The 16608-nt window shown below is 46.2% G+C and overlaps 1 protein-coding gene across 3 annotated transcripts in view; it reads right to left on the reverse strand.

The window, feature by feature from the left end:
• The window catches only part of LOC130529898 (thymocyte selection-associated high mobility group box protein TOX-like), a 55758-nt gene extending 48414 nt beyond the window's left edge, over positions 1-7344 (reverse strand). The window contains exon 1 of one of the 3 annotated variants that reach the window (XM_057040578.1): positions 6686-7344. In XM_057040578.1, coding sequence (XP_056896558.1) covers positions 6686-6790 — 105 coding nt within the window. In that variant the 5' untranslated portion in view covers positions 6791-7344. The remainder of the gene's footprint in view (positions 1-6685) is intronic. The other 2 variants (XM_057040579.1, XM_057040577.1) reach the window with 2 other exon arrangements.
• Positions 7345-16608: the final 9264 nt, after the last annotated feature.

Genomic DNA, 16608 nt, shown 5'->3' on the forward strand with positions numbered 1-16608 from the left:
AGGTTTTAAGACTGTGTGTTCATTCATTCATTCATTCATTCATTCATTCGTCAGATGTTCGCCCCTTCCCTGAGTTTGTGGTGGGAGACACCTATAGATCTGCCACACTGCAACACTGCATTCGCAAACCGAAAGTTTAATACCGTTGCCGTGGTAACCCCGGTGAAGCCAAGATGACGGCGATGCTAATGCTTCACATGTGGCCAAATCACGACCAAATCCTTAAATTGGAAAGACTGTGGACAACGTGCGAGGAAAGCGGGGACTGCTGTGTCGGTTGCGAATTTCCCTCGCGTGCCGGCGGGCGGAGTTAGAGGCATAAAAGAGCGGTCAGCATTCAGGGTTTAAAAGAAAGCAACAGCCCAAGGCTACGATGCTACGTATCAGGTGCCATTGTTTTGGTAATAGTAAACCTGAGGCACTTGCCAGCAGGCATTAGTCACTCATCTAACAAGTTCCACAAAACAAACCACAGAGAGCGCCACTGGTGACTTCCTCTCATTCAGTTCCGAGCACATGCGCACATTTCCAAGTGTCTTATAGCAGCGACGAAGAGCTACCTGGAGTAACGCCGCCACGCTCGGTTATTTATTTACGACTGAGCTGCCTCGTTGGGAAGCCTGAAGAGTGAAGGGGGAAGGGGGGGGGGGGGGCGGAAGGCAGCGGGTGAAAGGCGGACTGGAGGGGATTAGGGTGGAGCGCGATTTTTCAGCAAGCCAGGCATACGACATGATCTCTAATTACCCACAAAGCGCCTGTGTAACCCAAACCGCAGATTAGTCAGCATTATCAGGCTTAATAAAACATGACCATCTCTGGGTTTTCAGGCCTCGGCCCGCTCCCGCAACACTGTTACACCTGATGATGACATTCACTCCTAGAATGTTGATTCATTCTACTTTGGACTGAGGTGCAAGTTTAATTTAGTTTAAAAACACGGCGAACGGGGCCTTATATGAGACTTTGCTGCCTTTTTCGTGTCCGTTTATTTGACCTTTCCCACTGTAAATAATTTGACTTTCCACCACTGTGAAGGTGCCTCATGCGTACATATTCTTATTTTCCTGGTTCTTCTGGGTTGTGCCAGCGTGTGCAGCTTCAGGCTACGGTTTTCACTACTGTCTACTGTGTTATTAACAATTCTATAAAAAGATCTGCTCATGTTTCCCTTTCCTGTATGTTAAACAACCCTTCCTCACAGCTATGAAGTTGCTGAGGACTACTTAAGAGAATGTCCTCAAAAGCAAAAAGGCTGCAGAGCATTAATCAAAATTCCCTAAAAATCCCATTTAGTTCTGTGCATTTCTCCGAGCAGCATCACTCATCGACGTGGCTCTTGGCCAGCCTGAGACTGAAGGGGTTGACAGCACAGAGAGGGCCTCTTTTCCCTCACTTCACTCCCTTTTCTCAACCCACAACCCTCCTCTAACCTCTGTCAATGCTTTTTTTTTAACATTCCTGACGGAATCCGTGTGTGAGGTTATCTCAGCGTCGCAAAACAAAGATCTTCGTGGCATCTGGATTAGCTCCTGGGTAGCTCCCAAAGAGTTACGGATGATACAGATGATTACAGACGCACACCAGCAATTATATCAGCTGCTAAATGTGTCACTAATAATAAACACTTGTTCCTAACAGACGAGGAGGAGAGCGAGTCGGAGCAGCGTGGATAGGAAATCGATCAATGCGGTTGAGGAATGACCGCCATGACTTTACCATAAACTGAACTTTTCTATAGAATCCCTTCAGGCCCCCGTCCAAACATGTTACTGACACCAGGCTGATAATATTTGTGAAGGATATTCAGTGAAAACAAGGCAAGGAAAGAACCTTCAATCCCTTTGCAAAGAGCTTATTCCATTGCCCAACGTGTTTGTACAGGACATACCTCAGGAAGCTGAGACAACTGGGAATGTTTGTCCAGCTTCCAGCCTCTTACACGCCTGTACATACATATACAGTAGATGGGAAAATGGTCATATTAACATGTCAGGATGCTTTCATGGGGTGAAAAATGATTTCATCCCTTATTTTTATTCCCAGTGACATATAGGGCAATGACAAACAATGACTAATAACATCACATACAGCATGTACACCTATACAGATAGATAGATAGATAGATAGATAGATAGATAGATAGATAGATAGATAGATAGATAGATAGATAGATAGATAGATAGATAGATAGATAGATAGATAGATAGATAGATTGATTGATTGATTGATTCATTTGTTGTGGGCATTAACAACCCTAAATGAGCTAGCACCCTGGGACATGTTCTGTAGCAGGTGCCAGCTCTGTTCTTCTTCTGTGGTAAGAATGAGGGAGCCACTGCAGTGCCCCATGGGAGGACGCAGGCTGAATAATGTAAGCACACTTCGGCAGGGCGACGGGTCTTAATTACGGTAACAGACGCTGAGGGAGACGCGCTTCTTCCCACCAACGTCTCAGTAACTTTGCATTTCCAGGACCGATAATGAGCACACGGGCAAGGCCTCACCACCGGCAACTGAGAGCAAATGTGTTCATAATTTCCCCTTCACCCACTAAATCAGAAACATTAGTGACGTTGTATGAGGTGTAATAGCCCAGTCTTATCATTTCTGCATGTTTTTTCTTCTTTTTAACGACAAAAATATGGCCAAATGCACCGCTTTCCCAGGGTCTCCCACAGTGCCATACACTCTCTTTCTGACTCAGCTAATATCAAAGCTAATTCGAGGTTTACTAAATATATATAAAACTGGCAGAATCCCTCTTTTCTTCTTACCCTCTTACTGGAGCGTCGAGGCAGGGATAATATAACCTAATGGCTGTTTTTGCCCCCGCTCGCTGTGTGTCACCAGCACTTGCTGTGGTATGCGTGGCCTTCCTCTGCACAAGGCTATGTAAGCAATTGTGATTGTGACTCCATAGTCAGCAAAACGCTTGAATGGTTAGCAGGCGCACACACACACATGCACACACACACACACACACACGTACACATTTGACTCTCACTCACCCTTTGACTACCCCCCTCTGCTCGTCTGTCACATATCGCAGCAAAAGTCAGGTCAGAATATCACACACTGGCTCATTTAGAGATTGTTGGGCGCTAATGGAACCTTTTTACTTTTCCGACACATTTGTGAATTCATTTCGCTCAACAATAGTCATTCGAGCCAGACCGACTCGGTTTTTAAAATGCAAATCCATCAAAACTTTGCACAGAATGAGGAGCCTGTCTTTTTTTTTTTTTTTTTTTAAAAGGAAAACTATGATAAGGCATTCAAATGGAGCACATCATTTCCCATCATATCCGAGGCAGAGAGGACCACCAACTAACAAAGCCAGCTCCTCAGTCCTGCCCTATCTCAGCAGATATCAGTTGTTGGGAGGATATATGAGCTGGGTGGGGCCTGGATGTATAAACAAGGGCCGACTCTCCCTGTACGGCACTATACTGTAGACAAGCTCAGCTGCAGCTGCCGCAGCACCATTCAGCTCTGTTTGATTAAGGTATTCAAATAAAGGAGCAGACACTGTGTTCCCATTTCGCAGAGCAAACTAAAAGGGCCTGACAAACAAGCCGTGCAATTACAGTCATACAAGGTGCACAAGACTGAGCGCATCTTTATAGTTCCAGCGATATATGTGCAAATTAGGACTGCATTTGCACAGCACCTATGAGTAATATACTGCGCCCAGTCTATAAGGAAGCATGCGGTGTTATTAAATGACACATGTATTCATATTACCATCCGAATATAAAGCAGCTGTAATGACATGGTGTGTGTTTGTGTGTGTGTGTGTGTGTTTTAATTCTGTTTAGCTGCATTGGGGGTGGGTAGTAATGAGTAGACACATTCAAGTGAGTATTGAAAGTATCGAAGCAGACGCGTTCGTGGTTATTTATATATCTCTGAATCATCTGAATCTGCATTGAAGTACATTGTGTGCTCATTTTACAATTTCTGCCTCCATGCCCTTGCTTCTTCTCATAACAGTAATCTGAGTGTACAGCCATTAAGCTTCCATAATCATTACTTTGACAGCTGGTTTGATCTGATCCTGCGTCAATCTCTGGTGTATCGCGCAATGCTCAGTATTATGTACCCTTGTTTGTACCCTGTTTATGTACTGCATGTATGATTTATGCTGATCTATGTTTGTTTTTGCATTTCTCTTCCTCTCTCCACTCTTCCTCTCCTCCTCTCTTCCGCTACTCCTCTCTCCTCTCCTCCCTTCTCCTCTGCTCTCCTATCCTACCCTCCTCTCCTCCCCTCTCCTCCCCCTCCTCTCCTCCCCCTCATCTCCTCCCTTCTCCTCTGCTCTCCTATCCTACCCTCCTCTCCTCCCCCTCCTCTCCTCCCCTCTCCTCCCCCTCCTCTCCTCCCCTCCTCTCCTCCCCTCTCCTCCCCCTCCTCTCCTACTCTCTTCCCTCCTCTCCTCCCCCTCCACTCTTCCTCTCCTCCACCCTTCCTCTCTCCTCTCCTCGCCTCCCCCTCCTCTCCTACTCTCTTCCCTCCTCTCCTCAACCAGACCGATCCATCTTGCTTCATCGCTTCTTTGATGCCTTCACTTACAGTGGGAACTGTCACTAACGTGCAGGCAGGCCAATTAAAATTATTTTGTTAGTGATAGATGGCTAGAAAATGTCTGATCTCTTCCCTGCCAGTTGTCGCCAACAATCGGGGCCAACCACAGGAAGTGAGCTGCGACCCGACTAAAGATCGCGGTAATTTTCTTTGAACATGGTGGAAGAAGTGGTACATCCAGAGGCAGACGTGCACACGTCAGCTATTGAATCACGTGCATGCGGTGTGAGAGTGCAGCGCACATGCTGTATAAACTGATTCCTGATTGCTGTGCGAAGGCGCCTTCATCCAGCCAGTTCTGCAACCAGGCTTGCAAACAGTGAAGCAAAGCGCTCTTTCCTCCAGCAATAAACCTCACGTGACGCATGTTAATATTTTAAAAACTGCCATGAGAGAACTTTCTTTCTCACTTAACCTACTCTAACACATTTCCAGTCTGCTAATCAGCTTGTTGTTTCTGCAACACTTCAGAAAGAAGTCTGCTCTGACCTCCAGACCTGATCAGAAGCCTCCTGGAAGGTCTGAGGAGACGATGTTGACCTCATAACGAGACACCAAACGACCCTCATTTGCATTGTTAGCGAGGCCGGTTGGTGGCACACGTGCGATGAGGGTGAACTTCCCAGCTCTTGCCCTCGTTGGGAGAACTCTCGCTGACACTCCCTTAAGCAATAATTAAGAGGAACACTTGTAATTTTGAGGGGAGCCATGCTTTCGCTGTCAGCGGAGACAGTGTCTGTGACACACCCACTCCCTCGGAGAGCACTTTATATCACTAATATCTCGCAGCTTTGTTTCCAGGATTCATGCGGTGTGTGTGGATATCAGCATATTCTTGGGATTATCCGTATGGAGGATGATCCTAATTCGCCTGACCTACAAAAAAGGGAGCCTGCCAGGAGGACACGGCCGTGTGAGCCCATCTGCAAGTCACAGGTGTGAACCAGCCTGCTCGGGGAACCTTTTCTACCCATTTCCTGAAACCATATACCATCACTCCATCCCTTGCGGGGGTTTTTTCCTCCCTCGTATACAGAGAAAAACACCACCTAAGAGAAGAACGCCACCTCAGCGAGATGATGTTTGGAATTTTCCATCACAGGTGTTTGATGGCCCACATAGTCAAAAACCAACTCACTCATTCCCAGCACCGTCAAAACTGAAAACAGCAAGTCGGAGACAATCTTCTCATCTCCTGTGAGAACTTCACGCGAGGCGGCAGGTCAGCGGAGATGGAGCCTGTTGACGGTCCCACCCTGGCGAGTCGCACGGTCAACGGTGAGCAGAGCGCCGCTGGAAGCTGTGAGTCTCCTAATTGAACAGTTTGAAGTAGTTTCTGGGGTTCTCCTGGGTCATCGCCACTGTTTGCCAGACATTTCTTTATGAGTGTATTTCACTTTCACGCCTTAATATACCAGGAGATCTCTGGCGTTACACCAGGGCTTCTGCACGCTCCATCACGCATCTTTAACGTTGTTTTAAATGCAACCCGCACAGTGGCACGCGTCAAAAGCAGCGAGAGAGAGAGAGAGAGAGACAGAGAGACAGAGAGAGAGAGAAGAGTGATAGTTTCACCAGGCTGCTGCTGCCGCTGACACCGTCATTACCAGAACATTAGTGGCACACATCCACATCCATTTAATTGTTGAGCGCATAAGCTGAAAGAGGGATGATGCTGGAGTGCGGAGCCAGTATGGATTCTATACTGGCACTCCAGCTTTAGTGGGACAATTTTAGTGCCAGCTCTGTGCAAAACACGCATCCATATCCCCCCACATATGACATTATAACCACGTTAGGGGAGGAAGGGGGAGATAAGTTACTGCGCGTTTTCTTTCAGCTAAATGAAATCGGTGCAGGGTTTTAGTCAGTTAGACGAAATTAAAAGCAGTCCATCACCACTCTTGTCACTTTTCCCTGCAGATATTTGTTATTGTGATTTGGTTTAGATTTTTAAAGTGCGTGTACTCGCATCGAAGTCGGCGGAATGAGCCCGAAACGCGCGTTGTTTCAGAAAAGAGAGAAAGAATATTAAGGAGAGGGGGGGGACAGGTGAGATATGAACCGTGTCCGTGCGTGAGGACGCGCGGGTGTTATTTACCTTGTTCGAGTGGTAATAGTCCAACGGGCTCAGACAACTTGGATCAGTCGGGAGGGAGCACGAACCCACATTAGCCGGGGGTGCAGGGTAAAATCTCACGTCCATGTCAGGCTGTGCGAGACCGAAGGCATGAAATCACTTTCGGCGTCGTTGACTCACTATTGTCTCGGCAAACACAGCACAGGAGGCAGGAGAGACGCGCACGGAGGGGAGGAAAAGAAACAAGTGAGGGAGTTCTACTCGGAGAACTCTTTGCTCAACATCCGTTCGCGGCCGAACTTCGAGCAGCAACTCTGGTGATGCGCAGCGGTCCGCCGGAGCTCCGCGCCGGGATGCCAAAACGCGTTCGGGAGATTTCGGTGGATACGCACGTGTTGGCAAAACTATCCCCTTGTTCCAGAGCAAAAGAAAAGAAAATCCCTCAACTTAGATCCACCGTGTTCAGACGCTCTTTGCTCAGAAAGTCCAGAAAGGCGCAGCCCCCGCTGTTCTCAGGACTCCACTCGGGCTTTGTTGTAGAGGTGCATATTCTTGGTTCCAGTGCAGAAGTGGTTGGACTTCCCTCTGCCATGCGACCTCTGCCGATAACAAACGGGAAAGAGGAATGGAGGGAGAAGAGTAGGGGGAGGGGAGATGTGGCTGCCTTGGCAACCGCTCTCCTTTCTGCAACTGCGCGCTTCTGATTAGCTGGAAATGTAGTGGTGTGCACGGCTGTGCATTATCAAGCGCTCCCTGCTTCTATCAGCCCCTCATAAAGGCTTCCATTTGAGTTATTGTTCTAACGATTGAACAGTCTCTGACTTGTTGTTTCCTGTTTTTTTTCGGGCATTTATTATTTTAAAAAGAAAAAAAATAATCAGTCTGTGGGGCAGAACAGTGGGTGCAGAGTCCTTGGCTTCCATAAATGGATCAATTCTAAAGAGATGCAGGTTCTGTTTCCATCTTCCCTAATCCAGCATCTCATCTGTGGACCAACCAGCATCCTCATGTGGACAATTCAGTAACTTGCCAGTCTCTGAGCCTTAAAAGCAGCTATAAAGTCACGCAAAAAGGCAGATTTTACTGCCATATAGGGGTTTTCCCAATACCTTGAATCTTTTCTTTTATTTCAACTAAACTGAACACTAATGCACATCTATGACTCCCATAAGTGACTAAAATATGATCTGCTCTGTTTGAAACGTATAGGTGGAGGTTTAATCTTGCACGCCGTGCAGTTGTAAATGTGTTGAGAAAGCCGAGGCTGCGTTTGACAGCTCACTGAATGTGATGGATAGTGCACCCTTGCCCTGTGATGTGCATGCACATTTGATGTTGAAATGGCCTATCCATGGGACTATTGTCTTTCAATCATGTCAAGGCAAGGTACAGAATGGAGCACATTTTCTGCTGCCTGGCGTTATTACCAGGACGAGCACGCTCCCTCTGCAGAGACGCTCCCTACTCTCCCTTCTCTGCTCAGCTCAGGAGATCATTGGACCAGTTTTTGAGATGCCTCGGCTTTTAATTACTAATCATACACATTTTCTTTTTTAATCAGCCCGTCGCTCTGTCGCAGGAAGGCTCTCATTAGGGGAACCAAGGCCACGACGCTCAGAAGGGTGCAAGTGTTTCCGCACAAGCCCTGATGGTGGTCTGTGCCCGCAGCCCACCATCAGGAGGAGGAAGAAGCTGGTGGTAGAGTCAGCAGGCCTGTGAGGTTCCCGGGCTCCTTCCCTGGCGCAGGCACGAGCCCACCACTCTCTCCGGCCCAGCACACGCAGGGTTAACCGCATGGCTCGGTGCCATGGCTTCATGGGAATGGAATGTGGAGTGCTGTGTGTGCAGGGCTCCTTTCCCAGCATCCCTCACTGCCCAGGCGCATGCTAATGATCAGTATTATTGAAGCACAATTGATGGGCTAGCAACCAAACAAGAGAAACTAATTACTACTAAGGCTTTATTGTGCTTTAATTACAGAATCTCTGTGGCAATTAGTGCCGCACAAAGACACAGCCCTATTTTAATCTCAAATAAAATGTGATGCAGATGAAGAGAAGAAAAAAACATGAAGATGAAAGGTAGGTAAGATAATTGGTCCGTCCGTCTGTCCCGCAGAAACGACGGCTTTTTTGAGCTGTAAGAACAAAAGAGCTGCCGAAGCTGAAATCATCTCAAAATTGAGTCAAACTGCAGTTTCAGTCACCTCCGGCAGCGCATTTTTTCCCAAATATATATATATAGATGAGTGAAAGTGATAGCTGAGCATTTCTTGTCCAGTTAAAGAGCAGGAAACAGTAGGTGTCCCCCCAAAACAGCGGCTTCCCTAAAAGCTCAGACATTTGTGGACTGTTTTGCACTGCGAGGAGGTTTTGTTTCTTGAGGAGCAGCAGATGCTGTCGCGGAGCCTTGACATTTCAGAATAATCTGGCTTTTGTTTTGCTATATCGACCGTCTCCCCCTCGGAAAAAAAACACAACCAACAACCTCTATTTACATCACAATTCCCTCACATTACAAATCCCAATCTGACTGCTTCTGTGGAGCAACTCCAGCTCTTCTTGTCGGGAATTAAAGTCTCAGGTTTATTTGTTTGCTTTTGACTGCAGCCGGGTCTGCACCAAAGCATTCTGGGGGTTTCTAAAGATGGAGCCTGTCCAAATTTATGCATCATTAAAACACCTCCCAGAATTATTTCCCTGCACCTTTCAGCACACGCTAGTCCGACTGTTCCGCTCGGGAAAATGAAAGAAAGCTGTCTGCGGCAGTCTGCACGGCACTTACAGGTGCTTCTGTATTCCTGCGACTTTTTATTTATAATATCAGATTACAAGTTTCTGGCTGCCAGCTGTTAGAGTTGAAGCCTTAATAACTCTCACAGCTGCCAGCCTGAGACTCGGGATCACAACACCTTTTATTTTTACTCTCTTCCATTCTCAAAGTTGCAGACATGTTTGCCTTTTTGGGGGGTTGGGGGGGGGGGGGGGGGGGGGGTGTTAAGCTGAACGACTGTAAATCTGTATTTGACAACGCAAAGTCTTTGAGAGATTTTATGTGGCTGAGCAAATTATCCGGGAGGATTTTGGGAGCGTGTTTCTGGATATGGCGGCTGTAGATTTAAATAAAAAACAGATGCTCTGCCAGAAACAGCAAACTTTATTGCAAGGGCTCAAATTTACACTGTTTGTCTGAAGAATGTGTGTCCATCATAACCACGGTGATGCATCTCATCCAGAAAGGTTTAGGTTTTGGTACCGCTGCGTCAGGAAACGACTTCAGGAATGTAGCTTTTAGCATTAAGCACATTTGGATCTATGCAAACAGCATGGAAGGGTAACGCAAATGATCCCGGAAGGTTTTTGCTGCTCTGACTGTGAAATATGAGGCAAGAGTTAATCATTAAGCGAACATTTACTCTTATATAACACTCTGGGTTTAATACTTGTTCACATTTTAGTTGTTAACTTAGACATGAATTCGCCATTAGCTGTTAAGCTGCGCAGTTTGTACATCAACATACCTCATTTATCTCATTGATTTCTCTTCTTTTATGTAATACTTTATGTTATTTAAAACTGTATCTGCATTAACGGATCGTTTTGCTATTTCACATTAGAGTAATTCTTCCACTGATCAATATAATAGTGAAATGAGGACACATAAACATCTGAGGACTTTAACTACACACACATCCTCATATTACTGTCCTTGTGGGGACCTAATACCTAATACATTGCCCAGCTTCCTATTTTAACCTTAATCATCCCAACTAATCCCTAACCCAAGCCCTCACCCGAACCTTAAACAGTCCTTTAAAGTTGTGGGGACCAGCCAAAATGGCCCCATTTCAGACAAATGTCCTCAGTTTGATAGTAGGATGAGTATTTTGGTACTCATGAACCAAATGCACACACATACACAGACACACACAGTTTAGAGTCACCTGAGAGGCACATGACAGTATTTTCCAGGCTCAGCCCTTCAACCCCCTCAGCTCGGCTGCATTGACCCCCACTGGGTTGTTCTTTTTTTCTTTTTTTTTTTAACTTTTTCCCTGAATTGATTGCGTCTGCCGATACCTGCAGGGCATGAGAACTTACCCCATCAATGGGCAGAAATTAAAACAGCAATTCTTGGAGTGGCTCACCAGATTAAAGCCATCAGGAATGTTTAAACGTGAGCTGATATAAACCCCAGTAATGGAGCCACGTCGTCCCTTCAGCTCCGCCTGCAAAAAGGTTGCGACCCAGTTTCCACTGGGGTCAGCTCCCATACCCCCCTCGCAAGACTTTAAGCCTCTGAGATGTCAGCCGCTAACAGATTATGTCCGTGTGTGTGTTTTTCCTGATCTGTTCCATACAGAGGGTGTGTCGAGCCCCCCAGCAGGTCTCAGATCAGAACATCTGTTAGCTTAAGAAGAAAAACGCCGGAGTGTTCTTTGACTGACGTAACGTCCACGGTTGCGTCACACACCTTGCCCCCCCCCCCCCCCACCCCACCCCAGCACAATTAAGCAAAATCACAGCAGGGCTCACAGGCAGCACATGGGTGAGAGCGGGGAGGTGCGCACCTCTCCCCCCACCATCAAGGAAGACAGACAGGCTCAATAAAAGAGGAGAGCGGACTTGGGAGTCTGACCACGTTTCATTTAGCGCCTCTATTCAAGGAAATTCTGCAGGTTCTTGTAATTGCCCGTAGCGCCCCGGCCCTGGTCCGGGGAAGCGCTGCAGTCTGCAGCAGCCTCGCCATCGGAGCGTCCTATGGATGTACGTCCGCCGCGTCAAGTGGCGGAAAGTTTCAGACTTCTGAACCCGAGTTGGGCACCGGCACAAGTCACTCGGTGGGTTTTTTTTCCCGTGTCAGTTGGTCATGCAACGGAGGGAAAGTTCTGGTTCACGTGTCGGGGAAAAAGGGCCTGTTTTTCTCACCCTCGCTGGAAGGAGACACGTGGCATCCGGTGCCGGAGCAAATTGTTTGTCATTCAAGCGGAGGAATTGTGAGTCACTCCTATATAAAGAAATTCAAGCATCCAATCAGGCTCCCTTTGAGATGAGCAATTAGCATTCTTTTTGAGATGCTGAAATTATAGATGCTTTTTTACCGAGCAGAGGGGGGAAAGAAGAGCGGGAAAAACTCTCATCCAAATTCATTTTTATGTGACCCATCAGCAGTGAATAGACTTACCTCCTAAAGACAGAACATATGTGCTCGGAAGGCGACAGCTTATTTGAACATCAGCCTCTCTCAGGTCTTAACCTTCCCGTGACATCCCGTGCAGGTACGACACCAGAGCCACGATCAGCAGAACCCTTCCCAGTTTTCACCACAGGACATGCAGATCCTGTGTAATCTCCACCGTGCACAGTGGTGAAACAATGCTTTTGCTTCTCATGTTCCATCCACTGATTAAATGAGGCGTGCTTGATCGTTATCGGAGCTGAAGGATGATGCCTGCACTGGCCTGGATCCAGGTCCCGCAGGCTGTGAAACAACTAGACAAAGATTATAGATTAGAAACATTAAAATATGAACGTTCCACGCTGGCTTTATCAGACGTGTTGCACGTGTAGAAATAGTAAATATTTGGACGGGGCTTGAAAAGTGATCTTGTTGACTCAGTCTAACGCAATTATTAAAATATCCCAAATCTTCACTGTGTGAAATGTAAAAGTCGATGCGTGACGCAGTGCGATGTGCAAAACCTTTCAATTCATACATGTACATGAGGGTTTTGGACCATATTTACAACTATGTGTGCACACAAATACTGGTCACATTTAAACATAGTATTACTGAATCTGCACGCAAACTGTACAACATTACACACATTGTCTGAATGTTAACGTATATGAATATAATATTAGGGGTTTCCTTAATATATAAATACAGTCAGATAAGGAAATTCCTTATGGGTATCAAAATGCAAAAGGCAGCAGTTAAAAGCTACAGTCAACTGATTGGATTTTGCTAACATTAATAAATAAGTAACTGCTAACTATAAAAGATTGTTCCATCATTCCTGCAGCTTTATTTAATTACTTTAAGCGTGCAAACATCATCCGAACAGGAAGTTTGATGAACAGGAAGTGTGACGGGAAGGCCTGAGCTAACTAGGCTAATTTACCAGCTCTTGAAGCTACTTTCAAAATCAACATTTTTTTTAATGCGGAGAACCTTGAATCTGAACGGGCGAGACGACGTTATTATGTAAGCGCGTCGTTTTAAGGTCAGTCCCAAATGTCCCAAACAAAGCAGAGAAACGTGAGAGCGAAATGAACCATCATTAATCTTTTCAGCCAAGTGCCGAATGGGTTTTTACGTTCTCACAACTCAAGGCTGAGTTTGTAATACCTCCTCACCTTGGCGTTATAAATGGACCAGTCTCGCTCTGGAGGGGATTCCCGCGGCGAGGAACGCCGGTGATTAAAGGTTAGGTGTAAAACGTGTTGCACGGACTAATTCTGACGGAAAAACCGACTGCTCATTTTTCGTAGCGTCCCAATTAGCGGCGGGGCCGCAGCGAATGAGGGGGTCAGAGTTCAACGTGTTTGGCAAATTTTGAAAACCTCAACGTATCCTCGACCTGGGGGCGCCCCGTGGAGAGCCGGTACCTCTAGATTGTGGCTCTCAGATCCTTGGAGAGGTTTTAAATCAACGCTTCCTACATCACCCTGCAACAGGACAAGGATTTTCTCCCAGAGACGGAGAAATCAGCGTACGTATCGCTGTTGTGGACATGAATAAAACATGCGCTTCGACAATGCCGCTCACCACTCTTTTTGGTGCGACGATCTCCTTTCTGAGGGTAAATATACAGTACTTGAGTTGTGTCTCCTCTGCAGCCTCGACGCATCTTTTGCAGAGACACAATCAGTCAGATTTTCAAGGGTGAGAGAATGCAACATTACCAGTGAACACAGAGGCTGAGAGGAAGGGAGAAGAAAGAGGAAGGGGGGGGATGGGATGAAATCCATCAGATTTGATGGCATGGTGATGTAGATAATGTTTTCTGTGTGCAGCTCAGAGAGGGGAAGGTAGAACACAGCCACTTTGCCCCCCTCCCTCCCTCTGTTTTTAACTCAAAGTGAGCCCGATGCTAGGGCTTCTCGCGGCTAACGTGTCCCTTTGTGGGCCCTTTACCTATCACAGCGATCGTTTCTGTGATTTAATGGTACATGCTGTTAATCCAGACCTGCTGAAGACTGCCTAGTTTGTGGAAGGAGGGGAAAAAAATACAACAACACACAATTACGCTGCCTATCATCTGTTTGCCCAAATAGGGGAAAAGCACTCGAAAAACATGCAGCGCTACGGTAATTTTCTGCACAGAAACACAGGAAACACAGGAAAACAAATGTGTTGAGGAAATGTAGATTTTTTTCTCTCTCTCTCTCTCTTTCTGAGGTCTGAAAGCCACAGCTGCTTGGCAGGCAGAAGCTGGCTCCTTTTGTCTTTTATCTTCTTGTGTAATGTGCACAGGTGCTGCTTAATTCAATTGGAGAACGTTGCCATGGTTTTACATTAATATATTTCCATGTTACCATTACGACTGTTGTCATGGAGATGATAGGACCTATTTGAACTGAAAGCAGAGATGGTTTTATGGGGGTATGGCGCTCTCTCGCTCTCGCTCCCTCCCTCTCTCGCTCTCTCTCGCTCTCTCTCTGTCTCTCTCTCTTTCATTTGTTTGCCTCATGTCAGGTCACATGGTATGCAGCCAGATTTAAGGCTTGACTTCACTCCTCATTTTCCCTCTCTCCTTTTTTTCCTTCCTGGTTCCAACTCAGGAGACGTGTTTCGATTGTCCTTGTTCGGGGGGGGGGGGAACACAGTTCTGCATTTTTGTGCACAGATTAAGAATGATTCAAACACGCGACACTAAGCAGCGTCGTCACTAATGGAACGAAAAAGAAAATAAACAAGCTAATCAGGTGCGCTAGTCGTGTGATGCTAGTAATAGAAAGCAACAATGAAATGCAGATTTAGTTGATTTTTTTGGACCAAAGCTTCAGCAAAAGGGCATCATCGAAACATGGTTATCCCAATTAAAGTAATTGCACACTTTCATAAAATCAATACTGCTCCCTGCTCCCGTAATTGCCTCTTTCAATCAATTTGATGTATTTTCTGGAATAAAAGACAAAGCAGTGGTATTCAATTTACTCAGGCATACCAAAGCTGATGGAAGGCTTGCATGGGTTATTAAAGGAACTGGTTGTTTTCTACATCTTAAGGATGCGGGTGGAAGCCAAAGTCACCTTGTTATCTCTGAATTTTCCCTTGAACACCACTGTAACTCATTACTTCTGCAGGCGGAGCCGCGCAGACATGCTAGCACCCTGCCATCTTGCTGCAATGAGATGCAAAAGGAATCCTAATATACAGGTAACTTTGTGGTAAATGGACTTTTGCTTAAGCTAACGAACGCCCGGACTCGGCCTGACGGTCCAAACAGATCTGGAGAGGAACCCGACCAAGGCACCTGAGAGGAACCGGGCTGCGCTGACAGCTTTGATCCATCAGTGAATTGCAACGCAGAGCCAAAGTCTAAGTGTCCTACTTTCTGCATTAACTGAGCTGGAATCATTTTTGAATTCTCACTGTATTTTACGGAAGCTCTCTGCCGTTGTGAAATGAAAGAACTCAGAAATAGGTTAGAGTCTCTGCCTTTTCTTCCACCCTCCCTCGCTCACACACATGCATTTCACACATTTCTGTTTTTTTCTCCTTGGCGATATGAAACTCTCGACAGGCAGCGTAGCACCCAGCTTTCAGCGATTCCTATACAAACACAAAGTGACAAGATGGTTACTCTCTCTGCACACTGACAGTTCATTCCGAACTAGGAAAAATGTCAAAAATGTTTAGTCACGGCTGGGTGGACTTAATTACCGTCCTCTAGGCTGCCTCAGAACTCAGTGGCACTAATGGTCCCCGGCTACAGATAAAATTCCATTTATAAGAACGTCGCAGCCACGAGATCTGATTGGGCCAATATGAAAAATGTACATTGATGTAATTAAAGTGACAAAGCTTATCACCTTCTTTGACCCCCCCCCCCCCCTGCAAAAAAAGAGTCTTATTTGGTGTATGTGTGTGTTTGTGTGCGTCAGGAGTATAATTAGAATACCAAAGATTGTTAACTTTGCTGTGTTTTTGCACAGACGATGAATTCCTGTCACTGCTGCTCAGATCACCTCATTTTGGATCATTACGACGAAGTACTTTCATTAGAATAATAACCAGAACTGGAAGCGGTTCTGAACGGCGTCCAAGCCCTCCCCCCAACGTTGTTCCCTGTCCAGCAGCCGGCAGGCCAGTGCAAATCTGACCCCCTAATGCGTAGCTTCAATACTGACCCCGGTGCCGTCCAACCAAGTTTGATTGAAACTCAGCAACGATATGGGTGTTTACACTGACCTCTAGTGGCCAAAACGTCTGGCGAATACTGATTAAATGACTTTGACACTAAAAGATTCAGTGACCAAATAATGTTTCGTTATTGTATCAGGGCCCAACAGATAAACAGATGTTTTCCGTTTCCATTTGCAGCGCCCCCTAGTGGGTCCCGTAGAGGCGCGGGTGGGTAACGCCGCTTAAATTCGCCAAATCATCTGACAAATCAATCGTAAATCAATAAATCGATCATAATTAACCTGCATGAATAAATGTTTTTCAAAAGAAATATTTTTTGTCAGATTCTCCTGGAATCTCAAATATTCTGCAGGGGGGAAGAACGCCGAGCACGAACCGTGCGTGTGATTCCTCTCACCCCAGAGCGCATTGGGGAGTTTTTTGGGGGTTTTTTTTGCACATTTTGCACAACGTTATCTCAGATGTGGTCGTTTTTTTTGGGTGCCGTAACCGTCGTTTTGTCTACGTTGAAAAATAAGCGTGTGAAGACAGAAGCTGATCCAGCATCGTTGATCTGGACTAACGTGACA

The sequence above is a fragment of the Takifugu flavidus genome, chromosome 8 (assembly GCF_003711565.1).
Source record: "Takifugu flavidus isolate HTHZ2018 chromosome 8, ASM371156v2, whole genome shotgun sequence".
Lineage (NCBI taxonomy): Eukaryota > Metazoa > Chordata > Actinopteri > Tetraodontiformes > Tetraodontidae > Takifugu > Takifugu flavidus.